This window comes from Bos javanicus, chromosome 1 (genome assembly GCF_032452875.1).
Source record: "Bos javanicus breed banteng chromosome 1, ARS-OSU_banteng_1.0, whole genome shotgun sequence".
Lineage (NCBI taxonomy): Eukaryota > Metazoa > Chordata > Mammalia > Artiodactyla > Bovidae > Bos > Bos javanicus.
This window is the reverse complement of record NC_083868.1, coordinates 144,112,234-144,133,188: the sequence shown is the minus strand read 5'-3', so window position 1 is coordinate 144,133,188 and position 20,955 is coordinate 144,112,234. Positions and strand designations below refer to the sequence as shown.

The 20,955-nt window shown below is 59.2% G+C and overlaps 1 protein-coding gene across 3 annotated transcripts; it reads right to left on the bottom strand.

Annotated features, from left to right (window-relative positions):
* Positions 1-9,871: 9,871 nt before the first annotated feature.
* AIRE (autoimmune regulator) lies at positions 9,872-20,498 on the bottom strand. 3 transcript variants are annotated; one of them, XM_061423072.1, is made up of 14 exons: positions 20,020-20,498; positions 19,359-19,533; positions 18,958-19,113; positions 18,507-18,590; positions 17,838-17,951; positions 16,905-17,047; positions 16,660-16,740; positions 15,675-15,790; positions 14,604-14,706; positions 13,901-14,080; positions 13,043-13,164; positions 12,812-12,902; positions 11,149-11,217; positions 9,872-10,170 (listed from the first exon to the last, which is right to left on the bottom strand). In XM_061423072.1, the coding sequence occupies exons 1-14, from the start codon at positions 20,167-20,169 to the stop codon at positions 10,090-10,092; spliced, it is 1,665 nt and encodes a 554-aa protein (XP_061279056.1). In that variant the 5' UTR covers positions 20,170-20,498; the 3' UTR covers positions 9,872-10,089. The 3 variants fall into 3 exon arrangements, 1 of the variants encoding a protein (XP_061279056.1); XR_009737507.1 differs by having other exon boundaries at positions 12,767-13,164; XR_009737510.1 differs by having other exon boundaries at positions 12,767-13,164; positions 15,675-15,787.
* Positions 20,499-20,955: the final 457 nt, after the last annotated feature.

The window sequence follows — 20,955 nt, the reverse complement described above, 5'->3', positions numbered from 1 at the left end:
CCCCCAGGGTGGGGATCCAGCCAGTCACCAGAACAGACTGGACCCCTGCCCTCAGGAGGCCAGGTCACTGGTCTTGAACTGGCCCAGACTGGTTGTCCGCACCCCCAGATCCTGGCCCATCAACCACGGGGGCACCTGAGGCTCCCACCACAAGCCTTGTCTGCCTGCTCCAGGCTCATGGTCTGTGGGCCCAGGTCACACAGGTGCTGAACATGAGGTACCGAGTTGGAAAGAGAGGTGGGGAGGGGCCTCTGCCTGGAAAGGGGGGGGGGCACTGCCCTGGAGAGGTGTGGGGGGGTCTGCCCCAGAAGGTGGGGGGCATGCCCCTGGAGATGAGGGGGTCACTGCCCCAGGGAGGTGGAGAGGGCACTACTCCAGAAGGTGGAGGGGGGCACTGGGGAGCACTGCCCTGGGAGATGAGGGGGCACTGTCCTGGCAAGGTGGGGGTGTCTTCCCCAGAAGGAGGGGCCGCTGCCCTGGGAGGTGAGAGGGGTGCTGCTCCAGGAGGTGAGGGGGTCACTGCCCTGGGGAGGTGTGAGGTCATTGACTGTGAACGCTCAGGTTGGCTCCTCCAGGCAGGGAGGCAGGGCAGACCTGGCTGGAGCAGAGTAAGTGTTCCGATCATCCCTGGGCATCTAGGGAGAGCCTCAAAGGTCTGTGGTCTGGGTTTTGTTGGCTTGCTCTTCCATTTTGCTGTGGAGGATCCAAGCGTGTCCCTGGGTTGAGAGAGCAGTAAGATGGTCCCAAGCCCCTCTCTCCAGCCCCTCCCCCTCCAAGGGTCCATTCAGGACAGTGTCCACACTTCAGGAAAATGACTCTGGGTGGAAGATGGAAGGAGGGGAGTGTCTAGGGGCCAGAGCAGTGATGGCTATTCCAGTAGAGAGGGGACCCATCTGTGAGGTGTCTGGGGTTGGGGGGTGGTTCAGCAGGAGAGTTTGGGCATGGGTGGGACTGAGGGAGGGGGTCGCGGAATGGAGGGGCAGCCAGGGCTGGAGATCCTCTTCCCCGGGTCGCTCTGCCCTCCCAGGTGCCCCTTTTGCTCTGGCAGCACAGCTGCTCCTCCTGTCGCATCCCAGGGCTGCCCTCGATCACCCCCCTAAAGTGATGTCCACTGCCCTGGGATGACAGCTGTTCACAGGGAACAAGGCCCCAGGAGCTCTGCCTCCACAGGAGAGAGTGCTGCCCTTCAACACGTGGGAGGAGGAAGTCCTTGGCTTTCATGCATCCACTGGACAGGGATCCGTGGAGCCGGAGCTGGGCAGCCTGGGCTCAGGGCGGGGGTGGGGGTGGGGGGCACTACCCAGTCACAGAGAGCACAGCCTGGCCACCTGTAGCACCAGCCCATGTAGGTCGGGACGCGAGGACACACGGGGAGCGGCTGTGCCTTTTGTAAGTCGTACTTTTAAAGTTACCTAAAAATTATTCAGGGTGACAGGATAGTTTACAAAGGAAAAATCATCTATACTCCCATTTTCACGCAACTGTCTCCACCTTTTCAGTTTCATCTTCCAGCATTTCCCTCTATACACACACATATCTATGCACATATGTACACACATACATACACACATCTAAATACATATACTCTGGGCCTCCGGGCTGGAAGGCAACAGGGCTGAGTCGGGATCCGGACACTGATCAAGAGCAGGGATGACGAAGTGTCTGGTGCTGGTTCGAGCCCCGTGTTGGGGGGCGTGAACTTGCTCTCCAGCAACTTCAGCTTCCCGGAGTTGTTCACTCGGAAGGTGGAGGAGCAGTGGCAGAGGCCGGAGGGGCCGCCCAGGCCCACAGCAGCAACCAGAACAGCCAACCACCACCAACAGGCCTGGGGATCCAAAAAGGAAGTGCGGCCGGGGCCCCACACTCAGCTTCGTGGGAACAAACTAGCCCTCAAGACAGGAAGAGCGGGCGTCCCTGGTGGCGCAGTGGATGAGAGTCCACCTGCCAATGCAGGAGGCAGGGGTTCGATCCCTGGTCCAGGAAGACCCCACAGGCCGAGGAGCAGCTATGCCCATATGCCACAACCACTGAGCCCCTGAGGCTGCAGCTACGGAAGCCTGCTCGCCTCAGAGCCCGTGCTCGGCAACAAGAGAAGCCACCACAATGAGAAGCCCGCACACCTCAACCAGAGAGTAGCCCCCGCTCAACGCAACTAGAGAAAGCCTGCGTGCAGCCGCAAAGACCTAGCACAACCAAAAATATAATATAGCAGTGTGTACACGTCAAAAACATTTTTTTTTAATCTGGGAGGAGTAGCCAAGAAGTAGAAGACGGAAGATGAGGTATTAACACGGAGCGGTGAAGCCTGGGCCAAGTGCACGGCAGAGGCAGTAAAGTGCGAAGTCCACCGGTGCACCAGTGTGGCAGCGAGGGTGAGTGATCACCCGGGCGAAGGGACTCCCTCCCTGCCTGCCTGCAGCCTGGTGCAGTGGCAGCCTTCTCCCCCCAAGGACTTATGCACAGGAGGAAACCGCGATGCTCCCTGCAGCTGCGGACAGTTCTCCAGGTCTCTTTCTTACCCTGAGCACTGGCCTCCTGAGACTTCACAGAACAGTGGTTTACTGTCCCCTCCCTTCCCATCACCTCCCTCTGTCTGTCTTCCTCTTCTTGCCCTCTCCTCCCTCCATTTAGCCATCACTAATGGGAAGCAAAGAAGTAAAGAATTTGACTTAGTGGTGGGAAAAATAAATACATACATATAGTATCTTTTGGGGGTGGCGGGGGGCTTCCCTGGTGGCTCAGATGGTAAAGAATCCACCGGCTATACAGGAGACCTGAGTTTGATCCATGGGTTGGGAAGATCCCCTGGAGGAGGGCATGTCAACCCACTCCACTATTCTTGCCTGGAGAATCCCATGGACAGAGGAGCCTGGCAGGCTACAGTCCACAGGGTCGCAAAGAGTCAGACACGACTGAGCGACTAAGCATAGGCATAGTGTCTTTTCATATATATCCTGTCTATCTCTGTATAAATATACACTTTTTAAATGTACATGTCATGTAAAATATCATGTATGAAACGAGATGCCAGTCCAGGTTCAATGCACGATACTGGATGCTTGGGGCTAGTGCACTGGGACGACCCAGAGGGATGGTATGGGGAGGGAGGAGGGAGGAGGGTTCAGGATGGGGAGCACATGTATACCTGTGATGGATTCATTTTGATATTTGGCAAAACTAATACAATTATGTAAAGTTTAAAAATAAAATTTAAAAAAAATGTACATGTATATACAGGTGACCCTTGAAAACATCAATTTAATCCACCTATATGCAGATTTTTTTCAATAAATATATTGGAAAACTTTTTTGGAGATTTTTGACATTTAAAAAAACTAGCAGAACCATGTAGCCTAGAAATAGAAAAAAATAAGGAAAGGGCATGTATGAATGCATAAGTATATATAGGCATATGTACGACATACAAAATACAAATTAACCAACTGCTTATATTATTGGTAAGACTTCTGATCTACAGTTGATCTAAGACTTCTAATCTACAGTAGTAATTAAGTTTTAAGGAAGTCAAAAGCTATGCTCAGACTTTCCACTGAGTTGTTCAAGGATCAACTGTACATAATCTGTAGCTAGTTAGCTGAACAGACAACACTCTAAATACATAGACACACACATTATGTATGTGTATATATATATACATATAAAGAGACAAGGAGGTAGTTTGACAAAGAATGCTGTGCTGTGCTGTGCTGTGCTTAGTCGCTCAGTTGTATCTGACTCTTTGCGACCCCATGGACTGTAGCCCGCCAGGCTCCTCTGTCCATGCAATTTTCTGGGCAAGAATACTGGAGTGGGTTGCCATTTCCTACTTCAGCAGATCTTCTGGACTCTGGGATCAAACTCACATCTCTTGGATCTCGTGCATTGGCAGGCAGATTCTTTACCACTAGCACCACCTGGGAAGCTCTCTCTATATATATATTCCCTGGTGGCTCAGAGGGTAAAGAGTCTGCCTGCATGTGGGAGACCCGGGTTTGATCCCTGGGTAGGGAAGATCCCCTGGAGAAGGAAATGGCAACCCTCTCCAGTATTCTTGCCTGGAGAAACCCCATGGACAGAGGAGCCTGGCAGGCTACAGTCCATGGGGTTGCAAAGAGTCAGCTGCAACTGAGCAACTTCATTTTCACTTTCATTATATATGTGTATGCATAAATTTTATATTTATCAGTCCAGTTCAGTTCAGTCGCTCAGTCATGTCTGACTCTTTGCGACCCCGTGAATTGCAGCACGCCAGGCCTCCCTGTCCATCACCAACTCCCAGAGTTCACTCAAACTCAAGTCCATTGAGTCAGTGATGCCATCCAGCCACCTCATTCTCTGTCGTCCCCTTCTCCTCCTGCCCCCAATCCCTCCCAGCATCAGAGTCTTTTCCAGTGAGTCAACTCTTCGCATGAGGTGGCCAAAGTATTACACTTTTAGCTTCAGCATCAGTCCTTCCAATGAACACCCAGGACTGATCTCCTTTAGAATGGACTGGTTGGATCTCCTTGCAGTCCAAGGGACTCAAGAGTCTTCTCCAACACCACAGTTCAAAAGCATCAATTCTTCGGCACTCAGCTTTCTTCACAGTCCAACTCTCACATCCATACATGACCACAGGAAAAACCATAGCCTTGGCTAGACGGACCTTTGTTGGCAAAGTAATGTCTCTGCTTTTGAATACGCTGTCTAGGTTGGTCGTAACTTTCCTTCCAACGAGTAAGCGTCTTTTAATTTCATGGCTGAAATCACCATCTGCAGTGATTTTGTAGCCCCCCACCCCCCTAAAAAAAAGTCTGACACTGTTTCCACTGTTTCCCCATCTATTTCCCATGAAGTGATGGGACAGGATGCCATGATCTTAGTTTTCTGAATGTTGAGCTTTAAGCCAACTTTTTCACTCTCCTCTTTCATTTTCATCAAGAGGCTTTTTAGTTCCTCTTCACTTTCTGTCATAAGGGTGGTGTCATCTGCATATCTGAGGTTATTGATATTTCTCCTGGCAATCTTGATTCCAGCTTGTGCTTCTTCCAGCCCAGCGTTTCTCATGATGTACTCTTCAGATAAGTTAAATAAGCAGGGTGACAATATACAGCCTTGACATACTCCTTTTCCTATTTGGAACCAGTTTGTTGTTCCATGTCCAGTTCTAACTGTTGCTTCCTGACCCGCATACAGGTTTCTTAAGAGGCAGGTCAGGCGGTCTGGTATTCCCATCTCTTTCAGAATTTTCCACAGTTTATTGTGATCCACCCAGTCAAAGGCTTTGGCATAGTCAATAAAGCAGAAATAGATGTTTTTCTGGATCTCTCTTGCTTTTTCAATGATCCAGCGGATGTTGGCAATTTGATATCTGGTTCCTCTGCCTTTTCTAAAACCAGCTTGAACATCTGGAAGTTCACGGTTCACGTATTGCTGAAGCCTGGCTTGGAGAGTTTTGAGCATTACTTTACTAGCTTGTGAGATGAGTGCGATTGTGCAGTAGTTTGAACATTCTTTGGCATTGCCTTTCTTTGGGATCTGAATGAAAACTGACCTTTTCCAGTCCTGTGGCCACTGCTGAGTTTTCCAAATTTGCTGGCATATTGAATGCAGCACTTTAACAGCATCATCTTTCACGATTTGAAAGAGCTCAACTGGAATTCCATCACCTCCACTAGTTTTGGTCATAGTGATGCTTTCTAAGGCCCACTTGACTTCACATTCCAGGATATCTGGCTCTAGGTCAGTGATCACACCATCGTGATTATCTGGGTCGTGAAGATCTTTTTTGTATATTTCTTGCATGTATTCTTGCCACCCCTTCTTAATATCTTCTGCTTCTGTTAGGTCCATACCATTTCTGTCCATTATTGAGCCCATCTTTGCATGAAATGTTCCCTTGGTATCTCTAATTTTAAATATAATTTAATACACCTCAGTTCACCTACTGGGCTTGTGTTTATCATTCTTATTGTCTGGACAGCATCCCAACCTCTGACATTGTTTCTCCATGGATACTGAACATTTAGTTCATTTTCAGAGTTGGATTCACTCACTCTGAGCACTGACCAGCCTGGGCTCTGTGCAGACCTGCTCCTGGCACACACAGTCTGGAGGGGATGGTCAGAGAGCAAGTGACCAGACAAAGGGGCCTATGCCCTGAAGGTGTGGAGACAAGGCCATGGTGAGAACAAGGGGCTTCCGTGAGACTGGGGTGCATGGTGCTTAGGAGGGGCGTCCTGTAGTGGGTGGTCTCTGTTGGAGGGCTGGAGGGCTTCAGTGGGGCTGCATGGAGTGCATTGCTGTGGACATCTGTTATCCGGTTAGAGCCAGGCTGCAGAAACTGCAGGTGGAAACCAAGTGGCCATCAGAGACCCCCGGGACCTGGGCCCCACTAGCACCTGTCCCCAGGACCCCGTGAGACCCCCACCTTCAGTGCGGCCACTCAGCTCCCAGATGGCCTCCAAGTCCCTAGAGAATCAATGGAGATGAGACAACTGTCCTGGGAGCTCCAGGGTGACATCAGATGATGGAGCTCAGGGCACAGGGGGTGACAGAGGTTGCGTCCAGTCCAGTTCAGCCCACGAGCCAAGAGCTCAGCCCACATGTTTATCTTGAGTCTCACTGTCCAGAGCACTGTCTTCTCCCAAGCCCACCAAGCCCCGATGTGTCCACCTGCACCAGGCTCTTCACCACTTGTTGGCAGTGACCCCTGACCCCGTCCAGGGCCCAGCACAACATGAAATTCAGACTCCTTGTTCACAAATCGTTAACAATTTCTGAACAGTGACAGCTGAGCCTCCAACCAAGGGTGGGTCAGCAAGACCTCTGACAGCCTCGTGTGGATGAAAAGAGCAATGTCGTGGCCAAATCCTGCCCATGTTAAAGAAAAAGGAGCCCATGACACTCGCTAAGGTGCTAAGGGCCTTCCCAAGTGGCGCTAGTGGTAAAGAACCCACCTGCCAAAGTAGGAGACACAAGAGGCAGGTTCGATCCCTGCATCAGGAAGATCCCCTGGAGAGGAAAATGGAAACCTACTCCAGTATTCTTGCCTGGGGAATGCCATGGACAGGGGAGCCTGACGGGCTACAGTCCATGAAGTTGCAGAGTCGGACAGGACTGAAGTGACTTGGCATGCAAGGGACTACTCTTGCGGGGGCGGGGGGACCCCTGCAGTGGGGTTTGCAGGAGGGGAGAGAGGTCGAGCTCAACTCCTAATACAACCTGGAAAGTGGGGGTTTACAGCCAAGGAGCAAGGTGGGGCCAGTGGATGGAGATTTCGAAGAGCAAACACTGGGGCCTGGGGATATGGCTAAGCCCCTTGACAGGGCCCTTACTGAGGGCAGGTGATCAGTATGAAGGCTGAAGAAGAGAAACAGATCAGATGTTCAGAGAGCTCAGAGTCCAAGGGAGGGGGTTCCCCCAAACTGACTTGGACTTGTAAGGATCAAAGACAGAGGCCAAGGTCAGAGGCCAGGATTGTCTGAGCTGCCTGGTCTGTGGCACCTTGTCAAAGTTGCCCAGGAAAGGAGTCCAGGAACAGGATGTACAAATGTAGCCGCTGGCTGGTGCCGCCCACCCGCTGGGCAGACACATGCTGCAGGGGGTTATGTAGCCGGCCGCCACTCACTGCCAGATGAGCAAGACCAACTTCCAGCCCCACAGGAAGATGGACAGGAGCAGCAGATGGACAGCAGCCCCTGAGGAGCAAAGCACAGGGGCTGCAGAAGGGTAGGGCCCACTCCCGACAGTCGTTCTCTCCTGTCCTCTAAGCATAAATCACTGTACGAACACAATGCCACCAACCCAGGCTCCTGACAGCCGGAATGGCCCCTCCCCACCTCCTCCTTCCCACAAGCACACCATGGATGGACAGACAGATGACACTCGGGATTGCTGTGTGCCCCTCACCGCACCCCACCCCCTGCTCAAGTTCTGAGTGACATTTCCTGAACTTGAGGAAAGTGACTCGGGTGCAGTGGAGGCCACCGGGCCACCAATGGGAGCACTAAGCTCCCAAGGGAGGGTGTTCATGGACCTGTCCACAGAGGGATTCTGATGAGGCGGGGGTCTCCAGAGCCCAGGATGAGACCCAGTGGCGGGGGTGCTGCAGTAGGCTGAGAGGAGGGCTGGTCACAGCTGTGCTCAGCAGCCGTGGGGGTCCTTGGAGGATGTGGACAATGATGGGCAGGGTGTCTGTGACATCTGGGTCCACCCTGGTCAGTTCCCTGACATGCCCCTCCACCACTGCCACTGTCCCCATGGTGTCAAACCCACGGTGCCACCCCCACTGGCTTTTGCAGCCTTCATCCAGCCCTGCTTCATCCTATGGGTGGGGGACGGGGCAGGGACAGCAGTTGGGCTCCATGGGGAAGAGACAGCTCTCAGACAAGCAGGGCCCCCCACTAGTCAGAAAGCCCTCGCTCCATCACACCCCTGGTCCATTCCATGCCCCGCCACGGGCCCTGCTCACTCCTCCCCCCATCAGCCACCCAAGCCTGGTCTCTAGTTCCTCCCTCCACTGGGTCTTGCCCTGTCCACAAATGTGATCTGGTCTCCAGCTGGGCCACTCCACATGTGGCCACGGCCTGGCATCACTGTCCACTGCCATCTGTCCCTCTGCTGCCCGCCTAGCCTGGCTGCCCTGGAACAGCTGCCCACTCACTCGTGACACGAGCGTCCTCCTCAGTGGGTCCCTGTTTGAATAAACAACTTCACCCTGTGACCTGGGGCGGTTACCCCCTACAGCGGAGGGTGTCTGCGAGCCCCTCCCCAGCGCTGTCCCAGGTCAGCTACTCCCAGCCCCATCCCCACAGAGGCTGCCTAATGTGTGCCCAGGACAGAGGGGCTCCGGAGGGGCTCAGTGAGCCGCTAGAGCCCCCAAAGTCCAAAGGTTGTGAGTCCTGTGCTGGGACCCCCATTCCTGTTAGATAGGCAGAATGCTCTCTGCCTGCCCAACCCTGGGTGGCGACACAACCCATGAGTCCCAAGTCCACACACATCCACTGCTGCCCCCTACTCACAGGGCACAGCAGGCCTGCGGCCACCCCCTTCCTCCCCAGGGCTCTGAGCCCCATCAGGGCTTCTACCGAGGGGTCCCTGCAGGTGAGGGGTATGACAGCCCTGCCATCTCCTTGCAGCAGCAGTGACCCAGCAGCTGTGCCAGGGCCTGGGGATGAATGTGGCTGAGAACTAGACAGAGTCCCAGGTCCCCAGGGGCTGCTGTAGAGGGGAGACAGAGACCACCAGGAAAGATCTCCGTTCTGACGGGCTCTCTTCCGGTGGCAGGTGTGGTGAGCAGGATAAACACCGTGCTGTCCCCCACAGCCCACAGCACTGCCACCCCTGACCTGGTGTCTGTCCCAGATGCACCGGCTCCCGGTCCCTCCCCCACACACGCTGGCCCACTGGCCCCCTGGCCCTGTCTTGTGTCCTGCTTCTAAGGTCACCCTCCTCTTGTGAACGACCTGCCACCAGAATATCCCCTAGTGCTCAGCCTACAGAAGAGTCACAGTAAGGGTTTCCCGAATAAATGACCCTCTGAATGAAAGAATGAGGAGGTGGCTTTGGAGCTGAGACCTCCAGAGGCCAAGTACCAAGGGGAACCCCGAGCAGAGGGAGCAGCCCGTGCAAAGGCCCTGAGGTGGGGATGGGCTGGGCCCTTTGAGGACAGAGGTGGTAGAAGCAGGCTGGGGGCGGGGGGCAGGCAGAGGTGGGCAGAGCCAGACCAGTGGGGCAGGGGCTGTGCCAGGGGCTCCTGCAGAGGGGGAGCAGAGGGACTCCTGCTCCCAGCGGCATTCTACTACCCTCTTTCTGACACAGCCAGCTCAGCCTGCACGATGGGCACCAGAAACAGACCCTCCAAAACAAACACACTGCACCAGAAGTCACGTCGAGCACACAGAAGTGACTTTACTTTCAGACAGGGTGCTGATCAGCTGAGTGTTGATGGCATGTGGAACATCTCAGATCCTGGCCCTAACCTTCCCCTTGATCCCTTTCAGAGCTGGTGGTCGCAAGTGTGAAGTCTGCTCCGGCAGAGTCCACAGGTGCCTCCCCTCCCCCTTCCATGCTGCCTGCAGCCCAGTCTGGGTCAGCCCAGCATCCAGATCAGGAGGGGAAGGTGGGCGCCTCAGCCAGCGGGCGGGACATGCTCTGGATGGCCCACTGCAGAATGCCATCAAAGGAGTGCTGCGGAAGCAGAGAGTGGGCTCAGTGCCTGGCTGGAGCCTCAGCGGGCAAGTGTGCCTGCCTGGCCCACAACCCATCTGCTCTGGCCTTCAGGGCCGCCTGAGTCATCAACATCTGACCCAGCTGTTCTACTCAGAGGTGAGGATGTTGAGGCCTGAGGCCCCACCGTACACATCCACTCCTCCAAGCATCCCTTATGCCTGGGCATGGCCACCACGGCTGTTTGGCTCCTCGTGGCTTCTTCCCAGGTGACCAGCAGAGCCAGCTCCTTCCCTCCCTCCACCCATCTCTTTGCAGGGCCTGCCTGGTGCTCCAGCAGGACTCGGGGAGCCGTGGGAACACCCAATATTCCAACAGAACAAGGTGATCTGCTCCAGAAGGGCCTGTGCATCTGCCCCTGCCTCCTGGGGCCCTGGGCTCTCTAAAGACACCTGTAGTGTCTGGGACCTGCCTGTGCCCAGCCCATCACATAAGGCAGGGCCTCCATGGTCAGCTGGGATCCCCAAGTGCCACACCAGGGTCCTGAAGAGAACACACGCTGGCCACCTGAGGCCTGGGGGTGGCTGGAGAAATTTGACCTTTCCTAAAAGCCACCTTTTCTTCCCAGTTATTCTAGCTGCTCATCATCAGGTAGAGAAGCCTGCGTTGAGAGCAGTGAGTGAGGGATCTGCAGGGTCCAGAGTGCCCAGCCTCCACCCACACCTGGGGAAAGTCTCGACCTCCATGTCAGGCTTCAGCGGCCCTGGTGCCAGATTCTGCACCACCAGCCCTTCAGGGTCCCAGGCCTGGGACCTCCAGGGAGGCTGGGAAGGGGGCAGCTCCAGGCCCCCTCTGGCTTGTTTGTGCACGGAGGTGCCAGCGCCATCTGGCAGTGGGGGCCCATGGAATGCCATGGGCCCGGAACAGGGGTGCTGACTGCTTCAGAGGCCGTGGAGAAAGGGGAGGAGGGGAGGAGGAGGGGGCTGGGTGACATGTTACCTCACTCAGGAGGGACTCCAGGTCGTCCCTGTGTAGAACCGGCTCATGACCAGCAGAATCATCCCCCGCCTGGATCCCAGAAAGATAGGAGGTCAACCCAACTTCCACACCCCTGCTGGGGTCATCACCACAGAAGCAGGACTCTCTACAGAGGGGGCAGGGCTGGGGGCAGTGGCCATGCCAAGGGAGCGGTTGCTGTGTACTTCTCCAGGTGGGACCCTGGGAACTGAATTCTAACATCCAGCTCCTGGGGGCGGGGCAGAGATGGAGTGGGCATGAGTGAGGTGGGGGCTGCCCACCAAGGGCCCTGCCACCCCTCTGAAGTGGCTGCCCAAGGCCCCGGGGGCCTGCCTGCCTCCACAGTTCTTGGGGAAGGAGCAGCTGGGAGGATTCCTGTCACCAATGAGAATCCTGAGGCCCAGAGAGGAAGGGTCTGATCCCAAGCCAGCCCTTCAGTGACCCAACAGTCATGCGTTCCCTGCCCTGCTCCTGGGTGAGGGGCCAGAGCAGATGAGGCACACTCCCCCATCACAGGTTAGGAGGGGGACAGGCCATACTAAGTGGAACCATAAGACAATGCCGGGTTTGCAGCTGCAAACAGCCACTTGTTCCGGCCCCTGGAGGGGCCACCAGCCTGGTGTGGCTCAGCATGGACAGCAGACGGCTGGGGGTGAGGCGAGACTTCCAGAAGGAACAGGGCACCAGCAGGTGGGGGCCCTCTGTGCCCAGTGTCCCAGAGCCCAGTCACCCACAGAGTGTAAGGAGGGAAGAGATGGAGGCGGGGCTGGGAGGTGGGATGGACCATGGACGGGTAGGACATCACCACCCGGGGACCTCCAAGGGTTCTTCCGGGGCAGGGATGGGGTTAGGAAGTCCCTGCTGGGGTCTGGAGGCTTCTGAACAGGAGAAACTGGTGGTGGTGGGGGGGGATCCCCAGGTTCTGAGGAAGCCCTGGGAAGTAAGTTTCAATGAGGTTAGGGTTACTCCTCCCAAGGTCCCAGGGTCCCAGGCTGCTGGAGGACTGTGGAGATGACACGGGAGGGGGGTGGGGGGGAGTCACACTGCTCACCTCTGTGTGCCTGCTTGCTCATTCCTGGTGGGGAGCCTCCTTCCTGCTCTCCCCGCCCCACCCCCAACCCAGGATGGCGCTCCTGGCAGGGGTTGGGGGGGGTGGGGGTCGGGGGTCAGGGATGAGCTCAGGGAAGCTGGGGGTAGGGTGCTGGGGGTTAGGGGAGCCCTGAGACTGGGTTAATCGTGAGCCAGGCCTGCAACCAACCAATGACTTCACAGCCACTGTTGCTTAGGAGGGTTTCCTTTTTTTTTTTTTAAAGTATTTATTTGGCTGTGTTAGGTCTTAGTTTCCACAGCCAGTCCCCTGACCAGGGATCGAACTCTGGCCACCTGCATTGGGAGCACAGCGTCTTAGCCACTGGACCACCAGGGAATCCCCAGGAGGGTTTCCTTTTTAGGTAGATTTAAGTTAAACAAGAATCGATTTAAATAAAAATATCATACATACATAACCGTCAGGTGGTTTGGTGCTCACTGGGAAGCTGGCCCCCGGGCTTCCCCTGGCGATGTGCCCACCACCCCCAGCCCCCAGCGTCCCTCCCCTCACCTGCGCCCCGGGGCCGACGGCGCCGGCGGTGAGCTTGGGGGTCGCGGGAGCCGGGCGGGCGGGGCTCGCGGCAGGCGCCCCCTCCCCAGGGGCCGGGGCGGTGTCTCCGGAGCAGGCTCTGCAGCGCAGGGCGGCCCTGGCGAGCGGAGGAGAGGCTTCGGGCTGCCCGGTTGGGGCCAGGCTGGGAGCGCCCTCTGGGGACCCAGGTCTCGAAGAGTCTTGGTGGGGGGTGCCGGCCCTCCCCCTCCCCCTCCCCCTCCCGAGCCCCGCACTCACCCCGGCCGAGTAGCGCAGCCGGGGAAGTGGCAGCGCCAGTGGAAGGCGGCCGCGCAGTGTGCGCATCGCAGCGCGTCCGCGCCGTCCCCGCACACCCCGCAGCGCGCGCCGGGCACCGGGCCCTGTGGACCGACAGACCACGGCGGGGTGACCGAGGGCCCGGGCGAGGCAGGGGTGGGGTAGGGGGGATGGGGAAGTGGCGGTGGCCTGAGCGTCTCGAGTTCAGGACCGCCCGGACCCCGCCGCGGCCGAACGGCTCGGAGGGGCGCACAGGGTAGGGGAGCGGGTCGAGATCCAGACCAGGAGAGGTCAAGGGCACTCCAGCACCTTTGGGCTGCGGCCTGGAAAACCAGGTGCCCCATCTACATCCTCCTTGGTGGGCCCAGGCCCCCTCCAGGGCTGGTCAAGAAGTCCCCGGAGGCCGGGCTCCAGAGGATGCAGGAGGGACTGGGAGACCTGGGACTACCCAGGTCCCAGGTAGACTGCGAACTACCTGCTTTATTGTTCTGCCCTGGTGGGGTGAATGGGCGTAGAGGGGCGGGGGGGCGGATGGCGCTCGGTTTCAAGAGCAAGGAGAGAATGGTCACCCTGGCTGGAATCCCTCCAGGAACCCCCTTCCCCCCACCCTCTCCCAAGAGCCCCCACCTTGTTCTGGGTAATCTCACAGCCCCCACAACCTCTGCACCTCCCTTCAGCCTCCTCCCACCTGCCCTCCCCATGGCCGGCCTGGCTGCTCCTGAAAGCTCCACACCCACCCTTGTCTGACTCCTACCTCCTTAACCCCCGCGACTGTCCTATTTCAGGTTCGCCTGGCTGCCCCAGTGGACCCTGGGCTCCCTGACCCCAGCACCCCCTCACCTGCTGCCCCTCAGGGCCCACGCACAGTAGGGGGCGCAAGGCAGAGGGGTCGAGCACGGGCAGGGTCGCTACAGAGGGCGGGGCCAGCAGGTGCTTGTAGGTGACCGCAGCATCCGTCCCAGGGGGCAGCCCCGTGGGCAGTGCCCTCGCCTCTTCCCCTGACCTCAGACCCAGGAAGGCCTGGAAGCAGAGGGTCAGCTCTCAGAGGGGCTGCAGGGGGCTTGCCTAGAACCATCTGGGGTTCATGAGCATGGGGAGCCTGGGGCCCACACTGGGTGGGAAAAGTCGAGGCACGGTTCCTGGGTCTGTGGCCCCTGGCCCTCTCCCCACCAGAAGGCAGTGCCCCGTGGCCCTCGGAGGCTGTCAGAGTAAACACTCTGGGGCGCGTGTCACGTCCTTCATGCCTTTGTGGCGACAGAACGCTCACTGCGTTTTGGAGAATGTTATCTGTGATCGAGATGTGTCCCCTGTGTCTGCTGGCAGCTGAGGGCCCAGAATCAGCGTACTGAGCAACCAGTCCTCATAAGGGCCACTTCCCAGTGGGCTGCACCCCCATGGCCCCACAGGAAGAATAAAGTCAGACTGATGGGGCCGGGCCAGCGTAGGGGTGCATGGCTTCATGGCTGGGGCAGGTCCGACCCACAAGAGTGGCCAGGAGGCAGGGAGCAAGTAGACAGAGGGGCCGAGAATGGTCTGGGCATACCGGGGTCTCTGCAGGCAGCTCCTGGGGCCGGGGCTGCTCTGCCCGGGGCAGGTCCCGCTGGGCTGTTGTTCCCTGGACGCAGTTGGAGCACCTCCAGGTCCCGCTGGTCACCGGCCGGGGACATGCAGGGCAGGACAGAGGGGACAGTAGACTCCCATACCGGCAGCGCAGGGGAGGCCTGAGAGCTCCTCCAGGTCACCCACCCTCATGGTCCCCAGAGGGGGAACCCTGGGTGGAGACCAGGGGAAGGGCCTGCCCACTCGTCAGCAGGAGAGCCTGGGGGGCCAGGATCGCTAGCCCTAGTGGGATGGCCTTCACCAGCATGGCACGTCCCCTGAGTGCTTCTCGGACGAGCCCCGAGAAGTCCTGACGCCTGGGAACCGGCAGTGGCCCATGCCTGTGTTGGCTCCCATGGACCCTGCCTAGCAGGCATGACCTCCGAGGCTGGTGCAGGTACACGCTTGGGACCCTCCCCCAATTCCTTGGGGGGACGGTGTCCAGCAGAAAGGGAGCCGGTCAGGGGCAGGAAGGAAGAGAATGGAAGGGCAGTGTTGAGCGGAGCCGAGGGATGACCCCGGCTAGAGATGTGACCTGCTCAAGGTCATGTGATGAGTGGGGCAGGGCCGGGTGGAGAATGCCAACCCCCATGGTCCTCCCCACAGACCGGGCTGCCCTGACCTATGCGAGCTGGTGGCAGAGGGAAGCGCTCTCCCTGTGGGCCAGGACAGGGGGCCTTGCGCCAGGCAGAGGATGGGGAACCCCCTGGCCCTTGGGGAGCAGCTCTATGGCCTCCATACTTCCCAACCTGACTTGGAGCCAGACTCTGCTTAGGATTCGGGGTCAGCTGCTCAGGGGAGCTGACCTCCTTGCCTTGGGTCTCAGGGCCCCATAGGCCAGACTGGAGGGACAGTATGGCCATGCAGGGAGGTGGGGTGGGACGATCCCAGGCCCCAGACCCACCACCCAGAGACCTGAACCAAGGCCCCTCCCGGGCTGGCCTCACCATCCACTGGTCGAGCAATGGGATTTCTGGGCGGGGGGTGGGGGAGGAAGGGGGGGGCAGAGGCTCACCTGGGGATCTCGCTGAGTGGCGGGGTCAGGCAGGCCAGGTGGAAGGCACGGGGGCAGCCATCACAACAGAGCAGTTCCCCGCCATCCCGGCAGGCTGCACACTCGTCCTCATTCTTCTGACAAGAGACACGTGCGTCTGGAAGACCCAGGATGGGGCGGCCCTCCCAGAGACCCCACCCCCACAGTAGTCCCCCAGGGACACCCAAGTCCCCTGGCCCACTCCCAACTGAAATCCTGCCCTGACTGCCTGCTCCCTGGGGTGCCCCACGACCCCACCATCTCTCAGACTCTAGCCCCCAACACCCTCTCTTGGGAAGAGAGAACAGTCTTTAAGAAAGTCTGGCTTCCCATGGGTGCCTGTGCTCCAGGGCCCTGAGGCTGCAGGCCCATCCCCATGCAGCCCCTTCCTCACAGGGCAGTGGAGGGCAGCCCCAGCAGTGTTCCCTTGGCCTTGGGCACCCGATGTCCCCTCCACCTGAGGCTTGCTGGCACCCTTGGCTGGATGCGCCCACCGTGCCTCCTTGGACGTCATCTTCTTTGGAAGTCCCCCTCCCCTGCCTGGGACGACAGGGCCGGACCGATGTGCACAGCAATGAGCACACTGACCATAGTAATACCCCACCCCGGACCCCGCCAGCCTCGGGGCTCCTGGGAGCACCTGGTGGAGGTGTCGGGTTCTAGAGCTGGTTCCACCTTGTTCAGAACCAGTGCGAGGAACCCAAGAGCTTCTGTGGCTTCCAGCAGGGGCCACCGTCCCACCTAAGGGCCCAACTACGAGCGCGGGACAGTGGGCACCTGGGCCCAGGAGGACTCACCTGCTCTGACTTATGTGACTTTTTACACTTGTATATTATCAGGGAAAAAAAAAAAATTAAAATCAAGAACTCCACACTGAGAGCAGAAGTTTGGCTCTCATGCCCCAGTCCCTGGACGAGTGACAGAAACCACCCTCCCTTCTCAGATCCTGGAATGCTCCGGGCTCTACCTGGTGCAGCTGGGGCTCGCTGGGGAGGGCAGGAGGGGCTGGGGCCCTGTCCCGTGGGCCAGCCCTGGAGTCACCTCCAGCCTGTGGGGATATGTGGGCGGGTCAGCAACAGGACAGAGGAGGCAGGAGGGGCCGACCCCAGCCCCCAGCAGAGTCCTGACCCAAGGTGACGCCACTGTCCCTCGAGTGCTGGGGGACGGGACTGAAGGCCAGGCTTCCCCAGGGGTGGTCCCCGCAGTACTTACAGGGGCAGGGGCCTGGGTCCCCTTGGCTCTGACCAGGGTCTTCAGGCTGCTGCTGCGGGTCTTGTTCTTTCCCCCAGTGGGGTCTTCAAACTTGTTGGGTGTGTAAAACTCCCCCCCAACCTGAATGCACTTCTTGGAGCCACCTGGGGGGAGATGGGGGGGCCTGGCAGGGAGGCTGTACATGTGCTGTTCCTCCCCCAACCCCCCCACCCCCAGTCAGCTCTGGGGCCAGGTCCTGGGCACAGCTGGGGTTCTCCGCTGGGGGAAGGAAGCGTGTCTCCCAAATTCACATCCACTTGGAACCTCAGAAGCAACCTTATCTGGAAGTCGGGTCTTTGTAGATGTTAAGATGGGCTCACACTGGACCCTACGTCCAAGGACAGGGTCCTTCTGAGAAGAGAAGGCAGAGACACAGGGAGGAGGCAGAGGCTGGAGTGATGACACCACAAGCCAGGGCACAGGGTTGGGGCGGCCACTCCAGGAGCTGCAGGAGCTGGGAAGATCTGCCGTGGAGCCTTGTGAAGGGGCAAGCGTGGTCCTGCCTGCACGGTGGTTTTGGAGTTGCTTGAAGCCACCCCGTTTGTGGCGATTTGTCACAACAGCCCTAGGAGTCTACTGCAGGGACCATCCCTGGAGCCTGGTGAAACTGGAGCCTGCATCAGCTCCCAGGGTCCTCGAGTGCCCTGTGGGTGCCCAGCACAGGGAGTGGAGGAAGGAGGTGATGCAGTGGTATGTCGGGCAGGGCGGGGGTTGTACTTGTCCCCCTTAGAGTCCAAGAGTACCCCCTGCCCAGACCATCCCCTCCAGAGACAGCAGACCCACTGGGGGAGCAGGGCATGCCAGCTGCCTTGCCCATGTCCCAGCTGCTCCAGAGCCTCCAGGGAGCTTCGTGGGGACGTGGATGCACTGGCAGCCTCTCCCAGTGCCGTCTACCTGACTCAAACACTTGCTGGATAAGGATCCCCTCCACGGCCCCACGGGCTCCTGGGACGTCCCCAGAGGACACAGCCATGGCTCTCTGGACCGAAGTGGACATGGTCTGAATTCCTAGGAAAGTGAGCATCAAAGTGGGCGGGGGTGGGGGGACAGTCATCAGTTGGGTGAAGACCCCTGAGCACAGGCAGTGGGGAGCCAGAGGGGTCTGGGCAACAGAATCCTTCCTTCTTCCCACCCAGGGCAGGCCAGACTCAGACAGACAGACAGCCTGCCTGTCACTGCAGAGATGGCCATGATGTGTGTGTGTGTACGCGTATGTGGTATGGCCTGGTGTATGGTGTGAGCTGGCTGAAGACAGCAGGCAGGAATGAACAGGGACCCTGGGACATGACCCTGGACAGTGCTGGGAGGGGGAAGGGTCCCCAGGGCCTGCCCACAGGTTGGCACCAGCTGGCCCACAGGTTGGCACCAGCCGGCCACGAGAGGTCTCTAGGGTCCCAGTTTGTGTCCAGCCAAGGGACAAGGAGAATTCTCTGGAGGAAGCAGAGTCCAAGCTGGCCCTGACGGTCGGGGCATTTCGGATGGGCACAGGTGGGGTGACTCCAGGCCAGCATGGTCCCAGCTCCCAGGATGGCCCCTGACCCCAGGACCTCGGGCCTGGCTTACCATTGCCCAGCGGGAGGCGCTGTGGTTCTGCATTGCTCTCAGGCTTCTTGGCGGGCTTGGTCTTGGTTTGGGAGCCTGTGTTGGCTGGGTGAGGGGAGAACCGACAGCCTGGCCCTCTTTCCTCTGCTGGGCCAAGGCTGAGGGGCAGGTGGGAGAGCCCCAGCAGGGGACTCCCAGACTCTGGTGGATCCCCTTGCTTTACCCAGCTCTGGTGTCCACATCAGGAAAAAGGAAGAACACCTGTCTGCCTACCCAGGGGGCTCGGGGGCAGCATGGATTGCCAGGCTCACCCATGTCCCTGGAGAGACCTCTGCCAGGCTGGTCAAGTAGGAGGGACAGATGCTCCCGAAGCTGGTTGGGAGGGGGTGGTCAGGGAGGGGTGCGGTCTGGGGGGGTGTGTGTGGAGCTCCGCAGGGGATCTGTGACCCCACCAGCTTCTCAAATGGAGTACCTGGACTGGAGGTGCCCCTTGGGGACGGGGCTGCTGGTGGGGCAGTCCGCGGCTCCTCGAGTGCCTTCCTCTTGGTGGGGGGCCTGGGCAGCAGCACAGTGGCCTTGGGACCAGCCGGGGGCCTCCTCCCCTTCCGGGGCTGGCTGAGGTCCACATCTGCGGGGCACGTGCAGGGCCAAGGGCCGAGCTCAAGCCCAGAACTGACGCCTCGTTCAGGGAAGTGAGGCCTGACCCTTGGTCTCTTAGAACCCAAGATGGTCTAGGCAACGGTCAGGGGCTCCCTAAACACCCCATCCCTCCCCTCTTACAGTCCAGTTGGGGCCCAGAAGCCGACTCCAGCTGCCCCAACCCCTCTGAAGGAGGCCAAGCCGGCCAGGACCCCAGCCCCCGGTGCCCCCCACCTTTGGGGAAGGTGTCCAGGATGGACTGCAGCCGGGCGTATCTCTCCAGGTTGTAGTCCTTGAAAAGAACCCTCCAGAAGTCCAGGATGGCGCCGGTGTCCTGGGTCAGGAGCCACGAGAGGAGCGCGTGGAAGGCCTGTGGACAGCCCTCCTTCTCCTTCAGGCGCAGGGTCTCCTGGAGCAAAGGTGGGAGTGGGGGCCCTGCCCTGCCGCGTCCAGGCCCCACTTCCTGCTACCTCCACCGCGGTCGGAGGGCCAATGCTGACCCCGAGGAAGGCAGCTGTGTCCATCCCCTAGGCTTGGGCAAGTGTGGGGATGGCGTGGGGGTGCTGGGATGACGTGGGGGGCCACCTGGGCTTCATCTTACGGGACTGTGCTCAGTTTAAAGGCGGATTGGGGAGGGCAGGGAGGGTGCTGGGGGCGCAGTAACTTGTCCTGGAGACCACGCCCTCCGCTGGTGGGTGGGGCGTGGTCAGGCTGCCGCGTTAGGAGCTGGGACCCTTTGGCTCTGCGGCTTCGGGGAGCAGAGGGGCGTTGAGGGCGGAGAGTGGGGCGGGGCGGGGGAGGTCCCTATGGAACGCATCTGCAGAGACCCTGCCGGCTCCAGGGACCGGCGTTGGGGCAAGTCTCCCGCGCGTAGCGCCTCTGGGTCGCGGCCCACCTGGAACTTCTCCTCGGGGACCACGTCGTGGTCGGCCAGCGCGTGCAGCAGCGGGAAGGCGCTGTCCACGGCCACCGCGATCTCCGTGCGGTGCAGCCTCAGCAGGCGGCGCAGCGCCGCGTCCCCACCGGCCCGGGTCTCGCCCGCCATCGCGGGGTCCGGGGACGCGGCGCTGGGGGCCCCCTCTCCCCGCCTGGGGTCTTGGGGCCTCAGGGCGCCGCTGGCCTTGTGGGGTGTCCGGGCCGTGTCTGCCTCCTGGTCCTTGCGCTCCGCCTGCGCCGGGGACACCTGGGCGGGCTCACCTGCTCGGGGAGAGGGAGTCCTGACAGCTTCCTCCGGCCTCCTCGGGGCCGGAGTCTGTTATACCTGCGTCTCCTGGGAGAGAGCAAGGGCCGCTCCGCCAATCAGGGCCCAGGCAGCTTCCTCAGGGGCCAGAAACTTCCCCGTGACTGAGTTCCCCAAGGTCCCAGCCACCTGCCAGCGCCCTTGAACACCTCCGGCAGGCTGTTGACTTTTCTTTCCGTTGTAAAGAAGCGTCCAAACTCAATTCCCAAAACGTGGTTCCGGCCAGCATCCCACGGGGCACTGTTCAAATGGGGGAAAGCAGTGCTGGGTGTCCTCCAGCAGCTGCCAGGGGCCAGCGCATGAAGCCTCCAGGGAGCTGAGCCGGGGCAGGGAGTGGGCACTACTGCCTCCGCAGCTGCTGCTCAGAATCCCTAGTCTGGGGCTGTAGGAGGGGTCCAGTGAGGGGTGCTGTCTGATAAGGGGTGCCCTGGGTTATGACTTAGTGTATCAGTGGGTTCAGTGCTGGGCATCACCTGGAGGCTGGGTGATGCGGGACAAGTGTCTCTCCTTCTCTCATCTTTGAAATGGACACTTTCCACTGGGAGTCCCCAGGGTCAATCCATCCTCTACCTCCTCTGGGTGTGTTGGGAA

Coding starts and splice junctions, on each gene's coding strand:
- AIRE (XM_061423072.1), bottom strand. CDS start 20,169: ATGGCGGGCGAGACCCGGGCCGGTGGGGACGCGGCGCTGCGCCGCCTG. Junction 18,591..18,957: donor AAGGGGCACCTCCAGTCCAG/GTACTCCATTTG, acceptor CCCCTCACCCAG/CCAACACAGGCTCCCAAACC. Junction 16,741..16,904: donor GGACCCAGGCCCCTGCCCCT/GTAAGTACTGCG, acceptor ATATCCCCACAG/GCTGGAGGTGACTCCAGGGC.